We start from the raw sequence: 16,661 nt of genomic DNA on the forward strand, positions 1-16,661 counted from the left end.
TCTGAAAAAACTGAAGTAACCCTTCCATGGCTGCAATCCAAACTTGCAGTCAACAACCTAGCAGGGAAGTTCATCTGTTTAAAGCAGGACAAAACCCAGTTACTTCTGGACATCTGATCTGAACACACAAAATGACAAAAAGGAGAAGACTGTGGATGAGAAAAAAAAGCATGTTTGTAGGATTTTTTTATGGTAGTGAAAACTGAAAATAAGTTTTAGAATCTAGGCACAAGTAATATTTCTATTTCAAACTGCATTTTTGTGATTCTCAACGCCAAAAATATAAAGATCCTCAAGAACTGTGTGGCCAAAGCTCTTTCATTTTGGCAAGAGAAAGTACTGCTACTTGTGTAAGGATTTTTTTTTTAAACAGAGGATTAAATAAGTACAGCTCCAAAATTATTGGTGTTCCTATCCCTTGCTGAGCTATACTCAGTAATAAGATGGTAATTATCCTAATTAAGACCTAAATGAAACACAGTGGGCCCTCACCTCAAAACAGTGGCAGACTTCTGCAACTGCAAGGTAACCAAAGCAGTTAGCAGGAGTCCATGAAGGCACAGAGAGACACTGCTATGGAATAGCAGCAATCAAAATCAGGAGAATGTACACAGTTTGTACAAAATGATCTAAAATAACTGTGTTTGAAGACAAAGCTCTTCATGAGATGTGATTACCTTGCCGGTGAATCATTCCTCCGTGCATAATTCTTGCCACAATGCAGTGGTTCAGCTCATTCATTTTTAAAGTGATTCCCTGAAAAAAAAAGGAATGTTTATACTTTTAAAATAAAATATTAAGCACTGTGATTCTTGAGTGGTTAAGAGTAGTCACGTTTCCTGAAAGCTTGAAGGCAGGGTATAAATTTTAAGATTAAAATAAAATCTTTGTCACTCACTTCGAGATGAGCAATAAGATCAGACACTGTTTATAAGTGAGGATGCAATACTTCAACATATGAGTATGTAAGGATCTGGTTTGTTAAAAATGTGATTTTATACTGAAGTGTAAAGGCTCCAGTTGGGTTTAAGAACTAATTTGCTGTAGCTTTTAAACAAACCCAGCCCTAGTGGCACAGCAGCAGTGTGAGCGCACACAAAGCATTTCAAGGAGGATAAACATCTATTCCAGTTAATTGACAACCCCACCTCAAAGTGAGGAAATGACACTAAAATCATCACAACACTGGTCTTTACCAGCACAGAGGGAAATAGTGAGGCTCCCCCCCTACCATGGGCTCGTCTGTGTTCTTCTGGAACTGCACCAGGCGGACGCGCGTGACGTTCTCCATGTCCATGTCACCGTTGGCGCTCTCGGGGGAGTCCCCGTTCAGGTAGGGCGAGGTGGGAGGAGGCGTCACCCGCAGCGCTTCGTCACTGTAAACTTCATGTGCCACTACATCATGGGTTTGAAGTAAGGCCTGCAGGACAGCACAGCAACAAAATGTCACGTTTCCATCATCTCCCATGTCCCTTGCTCATTTCTTTTAAGGGTTTTTTTTGAAGATTTTCAAGGAAATCCAAGATATTTGTGCCCCATTTCCTACTGAAGAACTTTTCCTTTAAAGGAGTAAGATAAACTTTCAGACTGCAAACACCTACACACACTGAGACTCTATAGCCTGCCAGAGTTAATGTGATTTTTACTGTAGGGACTTCAATGAGAATGATGCTGCCTCCCTTCCCCTCATCCTCTCGACATCTGTAGGGTGAGAGTGAATCCATCTTCATGTGCACAGACAGAGAATCAGGAATCTCCCTTTCCGTGCAAACCATTCTATAATAATTACTCTAGTAAAATGGAAAGTTACTCAGATCCCATGATATCTCACTCTAATAAAGGCAGACTGTAGATCAATACCAACTGAATGAACCAAATACTGTTTTTTTGTTGTTTGCTACCATAATTGCCTCCATACTCTCCCCTTCCCCTACAACTTGGTCCAGCACAACACCACTGAGTTCAAAATGCTTCACAAAAATTAAGAGTGCAAAGCAGCAAACTGCTAAAATACTGCTTCATTAGCTTTCATTAACTACTTCAGTACACTTCTGAAGTGTACTGTGTGATAAAAGGTAACTTCCTAAACACTGTATGTTTTCATTTCTCTAATCGATTTGAAACTATATTTGGGAAGTCAGCACTATAATGATGGAACAACATTCTCTAAACTAACAATGCTTTGCCCATATTCCCTTCCATTTTCCCATTGCTTCAAGCCCACTTACATATATACTATCTTTAGTTAAATACTAACCTGTATCTGCATTTCCTACTTTTCATCTCATTTTGTCAATCACTAGTCTCAATCTCCCAACAATTCCTCTGCATTAGTCTGCTCAGCAACATTTTATATTAGAGATCTGGACCATGTAAGTGAAACTACTTAAACAATATTTAATTAAAATTTATTTGTGTGTCCATTAATGTGTGGGTACTCCAATGTAGGTTAATGGTTGGACACAATGACCTTGGAGGTGCTTCAGTGCCCCTGCTTGTGTCTGTTACACTCTCCACACTTTAATATTACATTTCTTATGCAATCCAGGGGCTTACATTTTATCACATAAAATATTTGCCCTGCTTTATATTATTTTTAGCAATAATATTCACCTTGTAGGAGGTTAAAATTTGGCACATCCAGTATTTTTTAAAGTCCATAATTATACTTAATGACTTCTGAATATGTTCACAAAAATGAACACTACTTCAGAAATACATTAAAGTACAGCAACCTCAATTTAATATTGAAAACATTTAATAAAACGATTCCTATTAGACCTTACTTACAGATGCCTGTTTTCAGGCATTTCTGCTAATTTTGATAATGTGTTTTTTTCTGTCTGTTTTTACTTTGTAGAACATGATAATCCTGCTAAAACTTAGCTTAATGAGAAAACTGCTTTCTGCTGTACTGCAGGATCACTGCAGAGAACAGCACAGAAAGGCATGTGATGATAGATAAAACTTCAGTATGTCATTAAACAAAAGTCTCCTAGCAAATATTTCAACTGTTACAACATACTAAACTTAAATAATAGAATATTTTACATATGAAATTGGCATATTTGAAAAACTACTAAAATTGTGAAATGGAATAAAAGCTCTTTGAAATGTGTACATACATAGCAAATGAGGTACTTGACAATGCTCTCAGAATTCTTAAATTAATTATCTACTGAAAGGCCTTCATGCAAGATTTACAAACATTTCTTCAAATTAAAATGTTAAACATGCACAGAATAAATTGATAATTTATTTTTGCAGCCATAAGGCACATGAGGGCAAAAGAAAATTAGAACAGAACACCCTAAGATGTGTTACAAACACATTGGCTTTGGTTCTGTGAAGGTCTGCACACAGTTTAACCCACTAACACTGTGGTTAAGCAAACAAGACAGGTTATACTCTTTTTTCTTCTGATTAGGGATACACATTAGATTAAAAAAAATACTAAAATAGTCCATTACCATATATGCACACTCCTACTTATTACACCTAATTGATTACTGAATTGATGTGCTTTAATAACCAGAATATTGCTCTGTACAACATCTGGCAAACACATGCAGTGTGGGTCAACAATATTGGTTTATATTATTATAATTATTCCTTTCTATTATAATTATTCCATTATAATTATTCCTAGATTATATACTTATATTTATTCCTTTTCCTAGTAATTTCCTTATAAAGGTTTTTGCTCTGAAGGGAAGTTTAGCAGAATGCAACAAATGTAAAAATAATTTTATTAAAGTCTGCAACCCATAGAGGTGCATCTGGGAGCAGGAGTGGGAATGATGGAGAGGATGGAGTTGTCCCTTTGGCATCTGGAGACTCTGGGATCTGCAGGTGTGGATCCACACCAACTTATGCTGCTTTAATTGCTGCTTTACATTCCTCCCTAACACAAACTGTTTCTGTTCCCCTGCTCATTCTGGCTCTCCAGCATCCCTGTTATCCTAAATTCTTTTTGCTAAATGGTTAGTTGGGGATTTTTTTTTTTTGGAGCAATTTTCTACTAGTTCAGCTGAGGGCAACATTAAAGTGCAGTTCTAGATGAAAGCCAGAACTACAAGGGAGAGGATGAAAGATGGGGAAAAGGGATAATGGGACTTCAGCAACTGGCAATTTAGCCTGGGATATCACAGATTCACTTGCTGAAATTACTCCTCATCAAAAGTACTTGTTATGGAATTGCAGCTTATTCCTTATGAAAAAATCCTTTTCATAGATTTGCAGCAAAAGAATTCTGAAAAATGGTTTTGGATTTGTGATCATATCAGGGAACAGAGATACCTAAAAAAGAGGATTTTCAACTCAATTTTCCTGTCACTTAATTTGATATATGAAATTTCTATATACCACAATCACTTTTGTTGATACCCACTCTGAAAATAATTTATCCTTTAAAAATGCTCTTTCTCAACAGTGCTTAATGTTTTAGCAATACTGTGGGGTAATTACACACAAAAAAAAGTAAATAAAATGAAGATTCCAAATGAAGCTGAGTAGGGAAAGTAAAATTCTTGATTTTAACCTGACAATAGTATAGCAGATTTAAGCAAACATGTTTATTTCTCAATTTATGAACTTCACTTACAGCATAAACAAAAGAAATCCTTCAAATTAGTAGACTGCAGCAACTTGAACCAAGTTACAAAGCAGTAACATCCCTGAATTTAGGACAATTTTTGCCCTCAAATCAGATTTGGGAAACAGACACAGTAAGTGCTGTGAATTCACACGTCTTGCAATGAATTCACACATCTTTATCCTAAGAAGACCTTTGGAAAAAGAAAAAGGAGGATCCCAGCTCTATCTAGAGACATCCAGAAGGATTCATTCTTCTTTCCATGTACAACACAAACCTCCAAAAATACAGTGAAACTGCTCCATAATTACACAGTAATGAGGACCAATACTGATTCTTTTGCCAATTCTTTTGCCAGAGCAGCAGGTTAGAAATACTTATTAACAGATGTATTGTATGCAGTTCCATCCCTTGCAGATTTTGAGAATTTACTGAAGTTTTCTAACATAAAGAATATTAAAAAAATAGAAAAAAACCACAAACAAGAGTAAGATCTGCTTACCATGAAATGAGGTTGTGTTAAAATACGCTTTAGCTCCTTTGCATCATTGTTCTCTGGGTAACATGAAATTTCTTCCAATACCTGCAAAATAAGCAGCAGAAATGTCCCATAGTAATTTTCTTTTAAAGCTATTGAAGAAACTAAACCCCTCACTGCTCAGTCAGAATATCCCCAAATGATTATACACACCAACATTTCTGATACAGGGAAGGGTTTAAGAGAATGTGCCCCTACCCAGCTGCCCCAAGAGAATAAAATACCTTGTTTCAATGTTTTCTCTGAAACATCAAAGCAGAAATTTGAAGGATTTTTGTTTGTTAGATCGACAGCATTCCTCCAACAGCTTAATACATGGGGACAGGAATGGAGTGCAAGCAGGTGACAAGCAAGACCTCCACCAGTTGTGCTTTCTTACATGGTCTCAATTTATTAAAACAAATGATTTACAAGCAGAATTAAAAACACTCCAAAATCAAGTGTTAAACACACCAAGTCTAGGTGGGCAATCTGCTACCCCACCTCCAAGCTCCAGATTTTATAAAATCTGAGTCACTTTATCACTAGGGAAGGAGGAGTAAAGAAGATTTAACTCATTTGCCTGCAACCTGATTATTACACCTTATTTTTCACATGCAGCTAGTTGGAAAATGAAAGCAGAGTATTTTGCTTCTGGAAGCACCTCCAGGATAAACTGACAGCAAATTTTGCAGAACAGGACTTGAGGGCATCTATCAGTGTGACTTTAGTTATTACATAGAGTTTTAAAGTCTTCCTCCTCTAATAGGACAAAAACCAGTCTTCCTATGATGTAACCCCGAACAACTGCACGAATTTTTACAGATAATACATAATACAATATGGGTCTGGGTTTTTTATTACCTGCCATAAATAAGCAAATAACACACTATTTGTAAGGTACAAGAATTAAGAACATCTGGGTCTATCTTTGGTCTTAGTGGGCCACCTTCTCTGCAATTTCCAAGTCTGCTCTTCTTAGACTTATCTATGATAAACTTGAGTTTTTTTCAATTTAAAAAGCTGACACCTCAAAATATTTCTTTTTGTGACTAGATTTTATAAACATCAGATTTCTGGTGCAGATAAATAACCTGAACATGAAAGATTCTGCAATTACCCAGCAGGAATGTTCTTTTTAACATCACTACAGTTGAAGAAAAGGTTAAATGATTAAACTGAGTAATATTCATAATCCTTACACAAATAATGGAATTCTGCAAGTTTATGCAACTTGTTTACGTAACTTGGGTAAGCAATGGTAATATTCCAGAAATAATTCAGATAATGAGCCAGAATACACATCTTAATGAAGAAAAGTAAGTTACAGTTTAAATACAATCAACCTTTCAAAGTAGAAAAAACATACTTTAAAGCCATTACCTCTTTGGCTCTCTGTACAGCATCACTTGGAGGATTCCTGATTTGTGGTGAAGATTTTGTGTTTATTTTGTCATAAAGCTGAAATAACAAGAAAACAAACTACTGAAATCATATGCTACTTTACATAAATTAATAAGTGTTTACAATAGCCTGCTGATGTTACCAGGATTAGGATGATTGTTAAACTGCAAAAGCCCCAGATGTTCTGTATACAAAATCTAGCAGCCTAGGGTTTTGGCTTTTCATTTTTAAACATTTCCTGATTTGAGCAGTGCCATAGATTCAGAGTTCATAGGATGACATGGGAAAGTTCAAGAGGTTAAGGGCTTCTGCAAACCTCCCATGCTTTTGCCACAGATTTACAGAAACTATATTCTTCTACTAGAAGTGACCCTATGAATCTTGAATAAATGCTATAAACCAAACATTCTGCTATAAAATCAAGTTAATCTGCATATCTCACTTTTCTCAATAAATCAAACATTCTGAGCAGTAATTTAAACAAACCTTGGAATATGGCAAAATGCTCTTGAAGACAGAACATTACAAAAGCCAAATACTCTGAGAACAGAAAAACAAACTTTCCAAGAATGAGCACTCATAAAAAAGGGTAACCTTATTTTACTAGGACTTTCTGTTAGACAGAAGTCATTGTATTTAAACAGGCTACTGCAAACCTTCCACATTAATTATTTTTTTAAAAATACCCTTTTAAGAACCATTCAACTATGCAAAGCACAACAGAAGAAAGATCTTTCTTGAAGTTTCAAATTAGAGATAAGACATTGCAGGCTCTTCCTCATACAAACCTAACACACTGTGCATGTTTTAAAAGAAAAAATGTATACTTAAGAATAAACAGGTACTGTGATAAGCAGTATTTTCAATTAAATCCTTTTGGCTTACAATTCAAGTGATATAAAGATGGTCATGTCTGTAAATATTTCCTAATTATGTTAGATTATTTCTTTGATATATAAGACAGAAAAAAAGCACAAATAACAGTTTTAGAGAATTAGAGAAATTTTTATCACAACAAGGGTGGTGAAACACTGCAACAAGTTGCCCAGGGAAGTTGGGGAATCTCTCAACTTTGGAAACACTCAAAATTTAACTGAAATTCAAAATAACGGACATAAAAAAGCATTCAAAATACGAAAGTGACTCTAAAACCTTCAGCAAACCCTGACACTGCCAAGGATGAGGTGATAAGATAAGAAATCACCATTCAGGCTGCTCAGCAAGGAGTGCTCAGGAGTTTCCTCTGGAAGTTCTCAGCTCCACTGTTTGGCTCAGAATGGCCTTGGATGTTTGAAAAAGGGAATCCTGCCAGGACACAGAGCTGCCCTCTTCTCTTTCTCACACAACATGAAATACCACTCAGTTTTAGATAGATAAACTGCCATAAATGCAACCCAACCATCACCATCACTTCCCTCGGTTAACAATTTAACAAACATGTTGAACATTTCAAGCCCATACATAAATAAGCACAAAACCAGCAAACAGTGTCACTTCCAAAAAAACATTCCCTGCAGGACAGTTACACCACTCTCTTGGGGAAAGAAAAGTAGAAAAGTCAAGATAAATCAGTTTCTTCCAATGCAACAACTTCAGCTTGTGCTGCCAAAACACCACTAAACTCCACAGTTTAAGCAGCCTTGAAAGCTTTGTGATAAAACCCTTCTGCTAGTTTGTAGTTCAGGAGACATTTTATTTGTGCACACAATCATTTGTTTTACCTTTTCTTAAATAAATTAACAAAATCTACCCAAACTCCAGCACTTGCAAATTACAAAGTACCCTTCTATGCCTGTTAACAATCTGCACTGAGCACTGTGTCCTGACCAAAGCACAGCAGAAAATGCATGACACCCACCATGAATATTACTGATTTTTTTTTTCCTTCTTAAGAGTAATGAAATTACAGAAAAGCTACCTTGAAAACATTTTTATTAGTTATTTCTAGCAATGGTGGAGAAGCTAAGTGTCTGAAGTTGCTGATTTCCCTCGTTACTGTGACCCAAAACAACCAGCAGTTTACAGAAACAATTTTTCCCCCACTAACATGGGAGAGTTATCTTCTGAGATTAGGAAGGAGGCAAAAAGAAAATTCGGGAGCAGAGCTCCTCAAAGAATGTTTAGAAAAAAAAATCAAGGCAAAGTTCAGACTAAACAAGAGTGCATTCATTTTTCCACAGTGCCTTCATGCTGAGGCACGGCACTTAAATTTCATCTTCCAGGATTTCTGCTTACTGAGGTTTGCTCTGAAGGCACCAAACTATCAGGAGGAACTCTGACAGCAATTAAAAGAAAAACCTTCATATCTACATTAAGGTTTAAGGATGATATACTACCCAAGGCAAGGGATCTATTAATTGTGGATCTAGAAGATGGCCTCACCCAGAGAATGGATGTGAATTTGGTAGATTCACTTGCATGAGGAGATCTCTTCATTTTGAAATGGCATACTCTAATTTAAGTTAGTTCATGGATTTTTTTTTACAAGAGGCAAGAGGAGCAAAGCTTATAACGTGCACTAATGCACCAGAACTGGTGAAGCAGTTCTACCTCCCTTGCAATCTTTGAAAGAAGACTGGTTTTGCAATATTTTTCAATATTTTTACACTTAAATACTAGCTATAGCAAAAGCAATTTAGAATTAAGGAATTTACAGCTTGCATAATTAATATGTGAAAGCATTTTAATGTAAAGGTTTCATTCAGACATTAAAAAGAATATTTGCTCCCTTGGATGTAAGAATCTAACACACATTTACATGAGTGTTTTAAAAGAGTGTATAAGAAAACTTTGAATAATACCTGTTTGTACACATCAGAGATTAAAGTGAACATTAATTATATTCAGCCAGGCTCTGTATGCTCCCTGTGGTAGAGAACACATTACTTTGTGCAGTTAGCTACAACATTTCCATCACAGAAACCCATCCTGTTCACAATGCTGCCTCCTTTCAGCAACCCTAAAAATGTAAGTTCTACAGGGAGCACACCAAAGGTGGTTTCTTGTAGAGAAGAATGAACTGGCTCATTCTTCACTGCTCTCTGCAGAAAACTTTTCTATGCAATAACAACAGACTTACAGCAGGACAAAATGTGTGCCCTAATCATGGCTTTCTTTTTGCTGAGAGTCTCTATTTTCCAGCAAATAACTCTGCCCCCTCAGCCCAGAAACTCAACCTCCAAGAATTCCACTCAGTAATAAGCATAAACATATAAATTAAAAATTTATAATAATTAAAAAAAAAAGTAAAATGACACAGCATATGTAACTTTTGGCATTTTCAGACTTTTGAATACTTTGTAAGTCACTCTCACTCCTCAGCATCAATTATTCTGCACTTCGTAGAAAGAAAATTGAAATTGAGAGCTTGCTCTTGACAAGATAAACAATCCCAACTGATGTATTAATAAATTTGATATAACAAACACATTATAGTTAATAAACAGTATAGTACTGCTTATCAAAACAACAAGTTTTGATTTAAATTTTGCATGCTAGAACACAAAAGGTCTGAAGAGAATACCCACAAGTTGAGTTGCTATCAGTTCACCAGCTTTTGCAGTGTCAAGACTTTTTGTCTTCTGCCTGTACAAAGGGAGCTCCTCTCTTCTGATATTTAAAGCAGACAGCCCAAAGCCTAATCCACAATCAGGCAGTCGAGACAAAACAACAAACTCTGCTCTTCTGACTACTTTTTCAGATGTGCAGAAATTCCTTTTTAACCATTTCCTGCAAGAGGAGTCAGAATACTGCTCCAATGCAACTCCCATTCAATGTCACACTGAAAAATTTAGATATTTCACAAGTAGCAGAAATGCATCTTCACCACCTGGTCTGATCCTGAAGGTAATAAAGATCAGATCACAATGAAATCACTATTTTAGCTACCCAAACCTCAAAGTTCCCGTGGGGCAAGTGAGAAACTTCTTAAAACAAGAGCTACTGAACTGCTAGAGCATAAAGCCTCCTGATCATTCAATACAAACACACATTTTGTGGGGATCCAGTTGCAATTCAGATCAGGTAATTGGCTGCCAACCTCAAATATTAAACACTGAAACATCTAAAAATAATCATTACAGTATGTCCTTATATATTTCACTTTCTCAACAGATTAACCACAGGCAACACAGTGATATTAGAGGGTTGTTTTTCATCACTTTTAGGTTTTGGGGCCATCTAAAAACATCTTGTCTAGAGGTGCTGCCCCTTGCACAGCAGCATTTACTAACAAAGAGAGGTTTTGCTTTGTTACCTCCCACAGTTCCCTGTCCTGATTCTCCATCCACCCCAGAGGTTTTATGTGCTCTGAGACTGAAAGAAATTCATGACCCACTGAATAAATAATACTTACAAGAAGAAGTATCAAAGAATGGCTAAAATTAAAGGGCCAATGAGATTTATGCTAGATCACATAATTCCTTCTTCTGCCAGTTCTGTTTCACATCTCCTTTCCATGCAAAATATTATAATGTTCCCATGGGTGCCTCTTTTCCTGGGATTCTAAGCTCTCAAGGAAACACATCCCTCAAGCTAATAACTTACTGGAAAACACAGAGTAGCAAGGTCACAGCAGAGGCTTTATCTTTGTTTAAAGAGTTTACTCTTTCCAACCCTCTGTTCTCCACTATTAAGGACTGTGCATGAAGTTAATTTTTACCATTTCAGCATCAGACCTAACATTTGCTTCCCAGCATAATTCTACAGAACAGGTTATAGTTCCATCCTGTATCAAAGTCCAAAGCATCTTTCAGACTCTAATTTGTGCCTGCTAGAGCATTTTGGCTACAGCTTCAAATATTTTTCTGTGATACTCACTGTAGAAGAGGAGCATAATCAACATCTGCATGCCAGGTCCTCACCCAGTGAAATGCTGAGCAATTCAAACAAAACCAATTCAACAAAAGGGTTCAGGAAGCAGTTTATCAGCTAAAAACAAGATTCTCTGACGGAGTGTTCACAGAAGACAGTCTGAAGCAGAACATGAATTCTGTCTGAACAGGTGTTTGTTTCTGTCATGCCCCAGAACTGGCAGCTGCCAACACTGCAGCTTGAAGCACTGAGACTTTCAGTAACCCTGACAAGGGTTATGCAGATTTGAAATACTCAATTCCTCTGTGCATATTCACATTCAAGCAACACATGAATAATCCTTCCAGTAAAAAATGTTGCAGTAGCAATTGGACCCTGAATTTCAATTTTAAGTTTGATCATTCACATGACAGAACAGAAATACATACTCTTCTTCAAATTTTAAAAGAGGAACTTTTATCTGCAAAAAGCAGGCCAACTGTACCTTGTTTTAAGAAGTCACCTATATTCCTACATACTCATAATGTGTCTTTTAGAACAGAGTGACACTTGGTGATACCTGCATCAGAAATAAACATAAAATCAGATTTTCTTACACCTTTACCTACTACATGTAGGAGAAAATGATAGCAGCTAAACTCAGTCAGTCCTATGCAATTTCAGGAAGGTGCATTCTTTTTTTTTTTTTTTATAATTCCTTATCTGGGCTTCTTCACTTGTTTTGTTATAAAACAAAATGTAACTTTTTGAAGGCAAGAACAGAGGAGAGAAACTCAACTGGACAGAACCATTTTTCTCTGAGCATTAGCTCAGTTCCCACTGTGTGTGACTGGCAAACAAGTGTATTGTAAGGAGTGGGAATGACAAACTTCACTGCACAAACCCTGAAATCCTGGCACGTCACTGAAGCTAAATGCCAACTGGAGAATGTTTAATGTGTATTAACAGGTTGTTAATGACCACATTTCTGAGGCACAGAAGATAATACCTGCTTCTTAGGAGTCAGTGCCTTGCTACGGGAGAAGAAGGAGATACATGAACTGATTTACTTCAAGAATTGATAGAATAAAATTCCTGACCCTTCAATGTGTTGTATGGACAAACTGCCTGTCAGACAGGAAGAGCTGACAGAACAACATCTTGGTAAAACACAAATTATGAAGGTTTATTTTACTGAGGATGAACACAATTGACAGGTGAAAGATACAGTTCCCTTTAGTCAAGGTGGAACCCTGAAATGATTTTAGCCTCCTTTGAGAAGGAAAACACATCCCCTAGCCACAGCCAAAGACTGGGCATATATTGCCTTTGTAGTGATCCAAAGGGTAAAAAGGATCCCAGAAAAAATGCTCTTCACTGCCTTCCCAGGGTCTGACAGAGGCAATCTGGTGACATGAGAGCTGTAAGGAAAGCACACAGCCCTTCACCTGTGTCAGCAGCAGGGAGACATTAGACATTACCAGCCAATATTTTATCAAGGATATCTTCCACTGAAATATTTTGTATGCTTGGAGACATGAGGGGAACCAGAAGGTTCAGGGAAAGAACACTGAAAAGGTTTTTCATCCTGTTATGTAGCTAAGTGTTGGCACACTTGTTGTATATCTTTTGATCAAAACCTTAAGAAGTGAAAATGTATCCAAGTTTAAATTCTCTCAAAAGGTTATAATGCTGTAGCAAAACTGCAGGCAGTCATGAACTGTGGGGAAATCACACAAAGTTTAGTCTGAAACAAAGACTACACAAACCCCTGCAGCTCCACACACTGATACAGTGACAAACAGATTCAAGGACACATTTCTGCTTACATTGGTTCAGACCCCACAGATATTCAGTAGTATCTGACTTGTATATTCTATTTCTTTGCAAGGGTTGAAGGTTCTACCTTCAATGTAAATGAGCTACAAACAAATTTTAGCTCTGTTGTGGAACATATTTCTTTTTAGCAGAGATTATCAAGTGCTATGCACTTACTCTGTGAAATCTAAGCCTTACCTCTTCAGAGGCAAAAGAGCCAAGGAAAGCACTATACTTGTACAGAATAAAACTCCAGGTGTGTGCATTTCTTCCCCCACAATTGACTTTTTGAATTCTGCCTCTGGATTTGCTTCACAGTTACCAAAAGGATTAATATTTATTTATTTCAAGTTGTCTCACAGAAATACTGATATGGTATGCTACTGGTTATGGTTATGCTACTCCTCAAAACCACAGCAGACATTATTTTCTTCTATTTAATTTCAGGTGTCCCTAAATGCCTCATTCATGTATGATGAACTCAGACACTGGTGTCTGACAGCATTTTAATTCCTTACAAAGCAGGACTCTAACCTAGTAATTTGTCTCCTATTTTAAGGAAAACCCACATTAATACTCATCATAAAAATGTTATTGACTGTAGAAGCTGCAGTTCTCCACCAGTGACAGCAGATGTTGAAGACATGCCAGACAGTACACAGACATAACCAGACTTTATTCTGTTCACACTGCAAATGTTTCAACATCTTTTGCAAAGATGAAATATGCCAAACTAGGATGAGATAAAGGTACTGATTTGCACATGGCAGTACCAACAAAACCAGCACAGCAGTTGGAAAACCAAAATTCAAAGGTCCCATTTAAAAAAAGCAAAACTGTCACTCTGGAATGTACCAGTAGTAGTGTTGGGAAAAACTTAGGCTTAGAACAGTATTTCCCAAAGTACTCTGCCATATTAGTGACTTCAAAGACACAAAAATCCCATTATTTCAATAACAGTCACTTTTTTTTTCTTCTTTTTTACTGCACTGGATATAATGGAAGCTGATCTTAAAAAAACCAAGGCAGAGCACTTTTTAGAGATGACACCATGCAGCTGATCAGATAAAAGTAAATGTAAAAGACATTGAAGTGCTGGAGGGAGTTTAAGATAAAGGGTCTGGAACAGAAGTATAAACAGAGGGAGCAGAGAACTTGGGGTGTTCAGTCTGGAGAAAAGGAGGCTCAGAGGAGACCTTATCACTCTCTATAACTCACTCAAAGGAGGAGCAGGCTGGGGGTTGATCTCCTCTACCAAGTAACAAGGGATAGGTCAAGAGCAAATAACCTGAAGTTGTGCTAGGGAAGGTTTTAGATTAGATATTAGGGAAATTTTTCACCAAAAGGGTTATCAAGCACTGGAACAGGCTGCCTGGTAAAGGGGTGCACTTGGCAGTGTTGGGTTTACAGCTGGACTAGATGAACTTAAAGATTTTTTCCAACCTCAACGATTCAATAAGCACCAGGAAAAACAACTCCCTCAGTACAAAAGGGCTTTATAAAGAGATTTATTCCATGGAAAACACCTTGCTACACCCCACAGAATAACCTTTGCTCCTGTCTTTCCCCCACCTTTCAATAAGGACTTTAATAACCAAGAACAGGAACTAACAGAGTTGGGTTAGGCCTGAATTTGGGCTTCATTCCCAAACCTGTTGGCCAAAGTACCTTGACAGGGTTGGACCATCACCCCGAAGAGAAAATGCTAATGACCACAAACCTCATTCCAGGGGGATACAGAACCCATAAAACCAGTAAAATCCACAATAACCAACAAGAACACAGCTCCTCCCCTGCTTTGTGATGTGGAGCATACCTTGCCCCAGGAGGTGCTAATGCTGGAATTCACAACTATTCTTGTTTCTCCCTATTCACATGAATTTTTCTGCAAGGAAAATTCTGTATCAATTTTCTGAGAATAAAAATACATAAAAATACACTGCAATGAGATCACCAGCACCTAGAACAGTCACCAGACCCCAGCCAAGAACCTGAAGGACTGGAAGAAGGAGGCAGAGAGGACTGACTGAATTCAGAGACAGAGGCAGAGCTCACTGGGCTGTTTATACATTGCCTTTGGGTTTTTGAATGCAAACTAAGTGCAGACTGAAGTATCACTGCAAAGTTAAGCTCCCAACACTAAGAAGTTGAAGCATTATTCAAGATTTGCAGCCCAGGTGCTGCAGCATTTCCTTATTTATGTCATTTCTCAGAGCAGATCCCAAACTCTAGGAGAAACAATAAACCCAAGAATCTGAAGGTTTATAAGGAAAAAAATCCCAAACACAACAGGTAGCCCTCATGGTTAAAAAGAAACTTGAACTGCACACAACACAAGAAGTGAAGAAAATGTAGAAAGTTAAATATGAAGGTGATCCTCTTTATCTCAAGACAATATCAATGAAGTTAATTAAATATTTCACAAGTGTCAGGAACACAATGCTATTGTTCTTTGATGTATCAGGGCCCAGTAACTTAAAAACAGACTGAAATAATGGGAATTTTTAGTTCCACATAAAAAAAGAATTTGTGGATTTTGGAGTAAGAGATGTTGGTGCACACAGACACAATGACAGAGGGGAGATGACATCAGGCCAAGAAGAACGGGCTACATACTGAAATTCCTATTTAAAATACATTATCAAGCTGAATTTCACTTGAGAATTCACCACATCAGTATCAAGCTTATAAATATTCAAAATGACAGAATATTAGTGAAAAAGAAAACAGGTTAAGCATAACAAAGTAACTCTCACAGTATCATGAAAACTGAGCCAGAATTTTGCATTGTTGGAAAGTGGTGGATACATAAATTTCTCAAAAATTACTCTCAATTAATAAAAAAGTAACTGTTGGCTCCTATTTGTATTAGCCTTGGGTTTAAGAGATTCACTCACTTATCAGGATTACATATTATAAAAATGTGGAACAGTGCCTTCTGCTCTGAAGACTAAATATAAAAAAAATTCCCCATTTCATTTGTAAGGCAGAGGAACAGGAAGAACAAGAAAACAATGAGAGGATGCTGAGTGGCAAAGTGATCCACCTATTCCAGCAGCAGAGAATATGAAATGCAAAGGTACAATGGAAGATGAAAATTGAAAGTATTTTAGAGAATGATTATGAAATAATGCAGAAGGAATTCCAGGACAGCTTCTGCTTTTTGTGTTCTTTCAGACAGAGCTTCCAGAGAAGTTACCTGTTGGAGAACAAATGCACTGCTCTGGTGGTGATGATCCAGCCCACCTGCTGAAGGAATCCTCCCCAGCTCTCCCTAAGGCTTGGCCATTGTTCTGTCTCAGTGCTGGGAAAGGAGCTCCCACTGCAGTGTGGGACAGTCCCTCCCACTCCTGGGCTGAGCACGCTGCCTTGCTCTGGGATAAAAGCCAGACTTGATTCCCCAAATAGCAAGGTGCCTTCCTGCCAACATACTTTCTTCTGGTATTTTTTTTAAACAAATATTTTCCATGTGTTTTTGTCTTACAATGATATGAAATAAAGGACAATTAAAAATATGAAAACAATGCGTTTTAAAAA

At 37.2% G+C, this 16,661-nt stretch overlaps 1 protein-coding gene across 7 annotated transcripts in view; it reads right to left on the minus strand.

The window, feature by feature from the left end:
* The window catches only part of CASK (calcium/calmodulin dependent serine protein kinase), a 185,383-nt gene that overhangs the window by 29,688 nt on the left and 139,034 nt on the right, over positions 1 to 16,661 (minus strand). For all 7 annotated transcript variants that reach the window (XM_058018749.1, XM_058018750.1, XM_058018745.1 and 4 more), the window contains 4 exons: positions 6,495 to 6,572; positions 5,097 to 5,177; positions 1,232 to 1,420; positions 678 to 756 (listed from right to left, as the gene is read on the minus strand). In XM_058018749.1, the coding sequence (XP_057874732.1) occupies positions 678 to 756; positions 1,232 to 1,420; positions 5,097 to 5,177; positions 6,495 to 6,572 (427 nt within the window). The remainder of the gene's footprint in view (positions 1 to 677; positions 757 to 1,231; positions 1,421 to 5,096; positions 5,178 to 6,494; positions 6,573 to 16,661) is intronic.

Source organism: Melospiza georgiana, chromosome 2, assembly GCF_028018845.1.
Source record: "Melospiza georgiana isolate bMelGeo1 chromosome 2, bMelGeo1.pri, whole genome shotgun sequence".
NCBI classification, from domain to species: domain Eukaryota; kingdom Metazoa; phylum Chordata; class Aves; order Passeriformes; family Passerellidae; genus Melospiza; species Melospiza georgiana.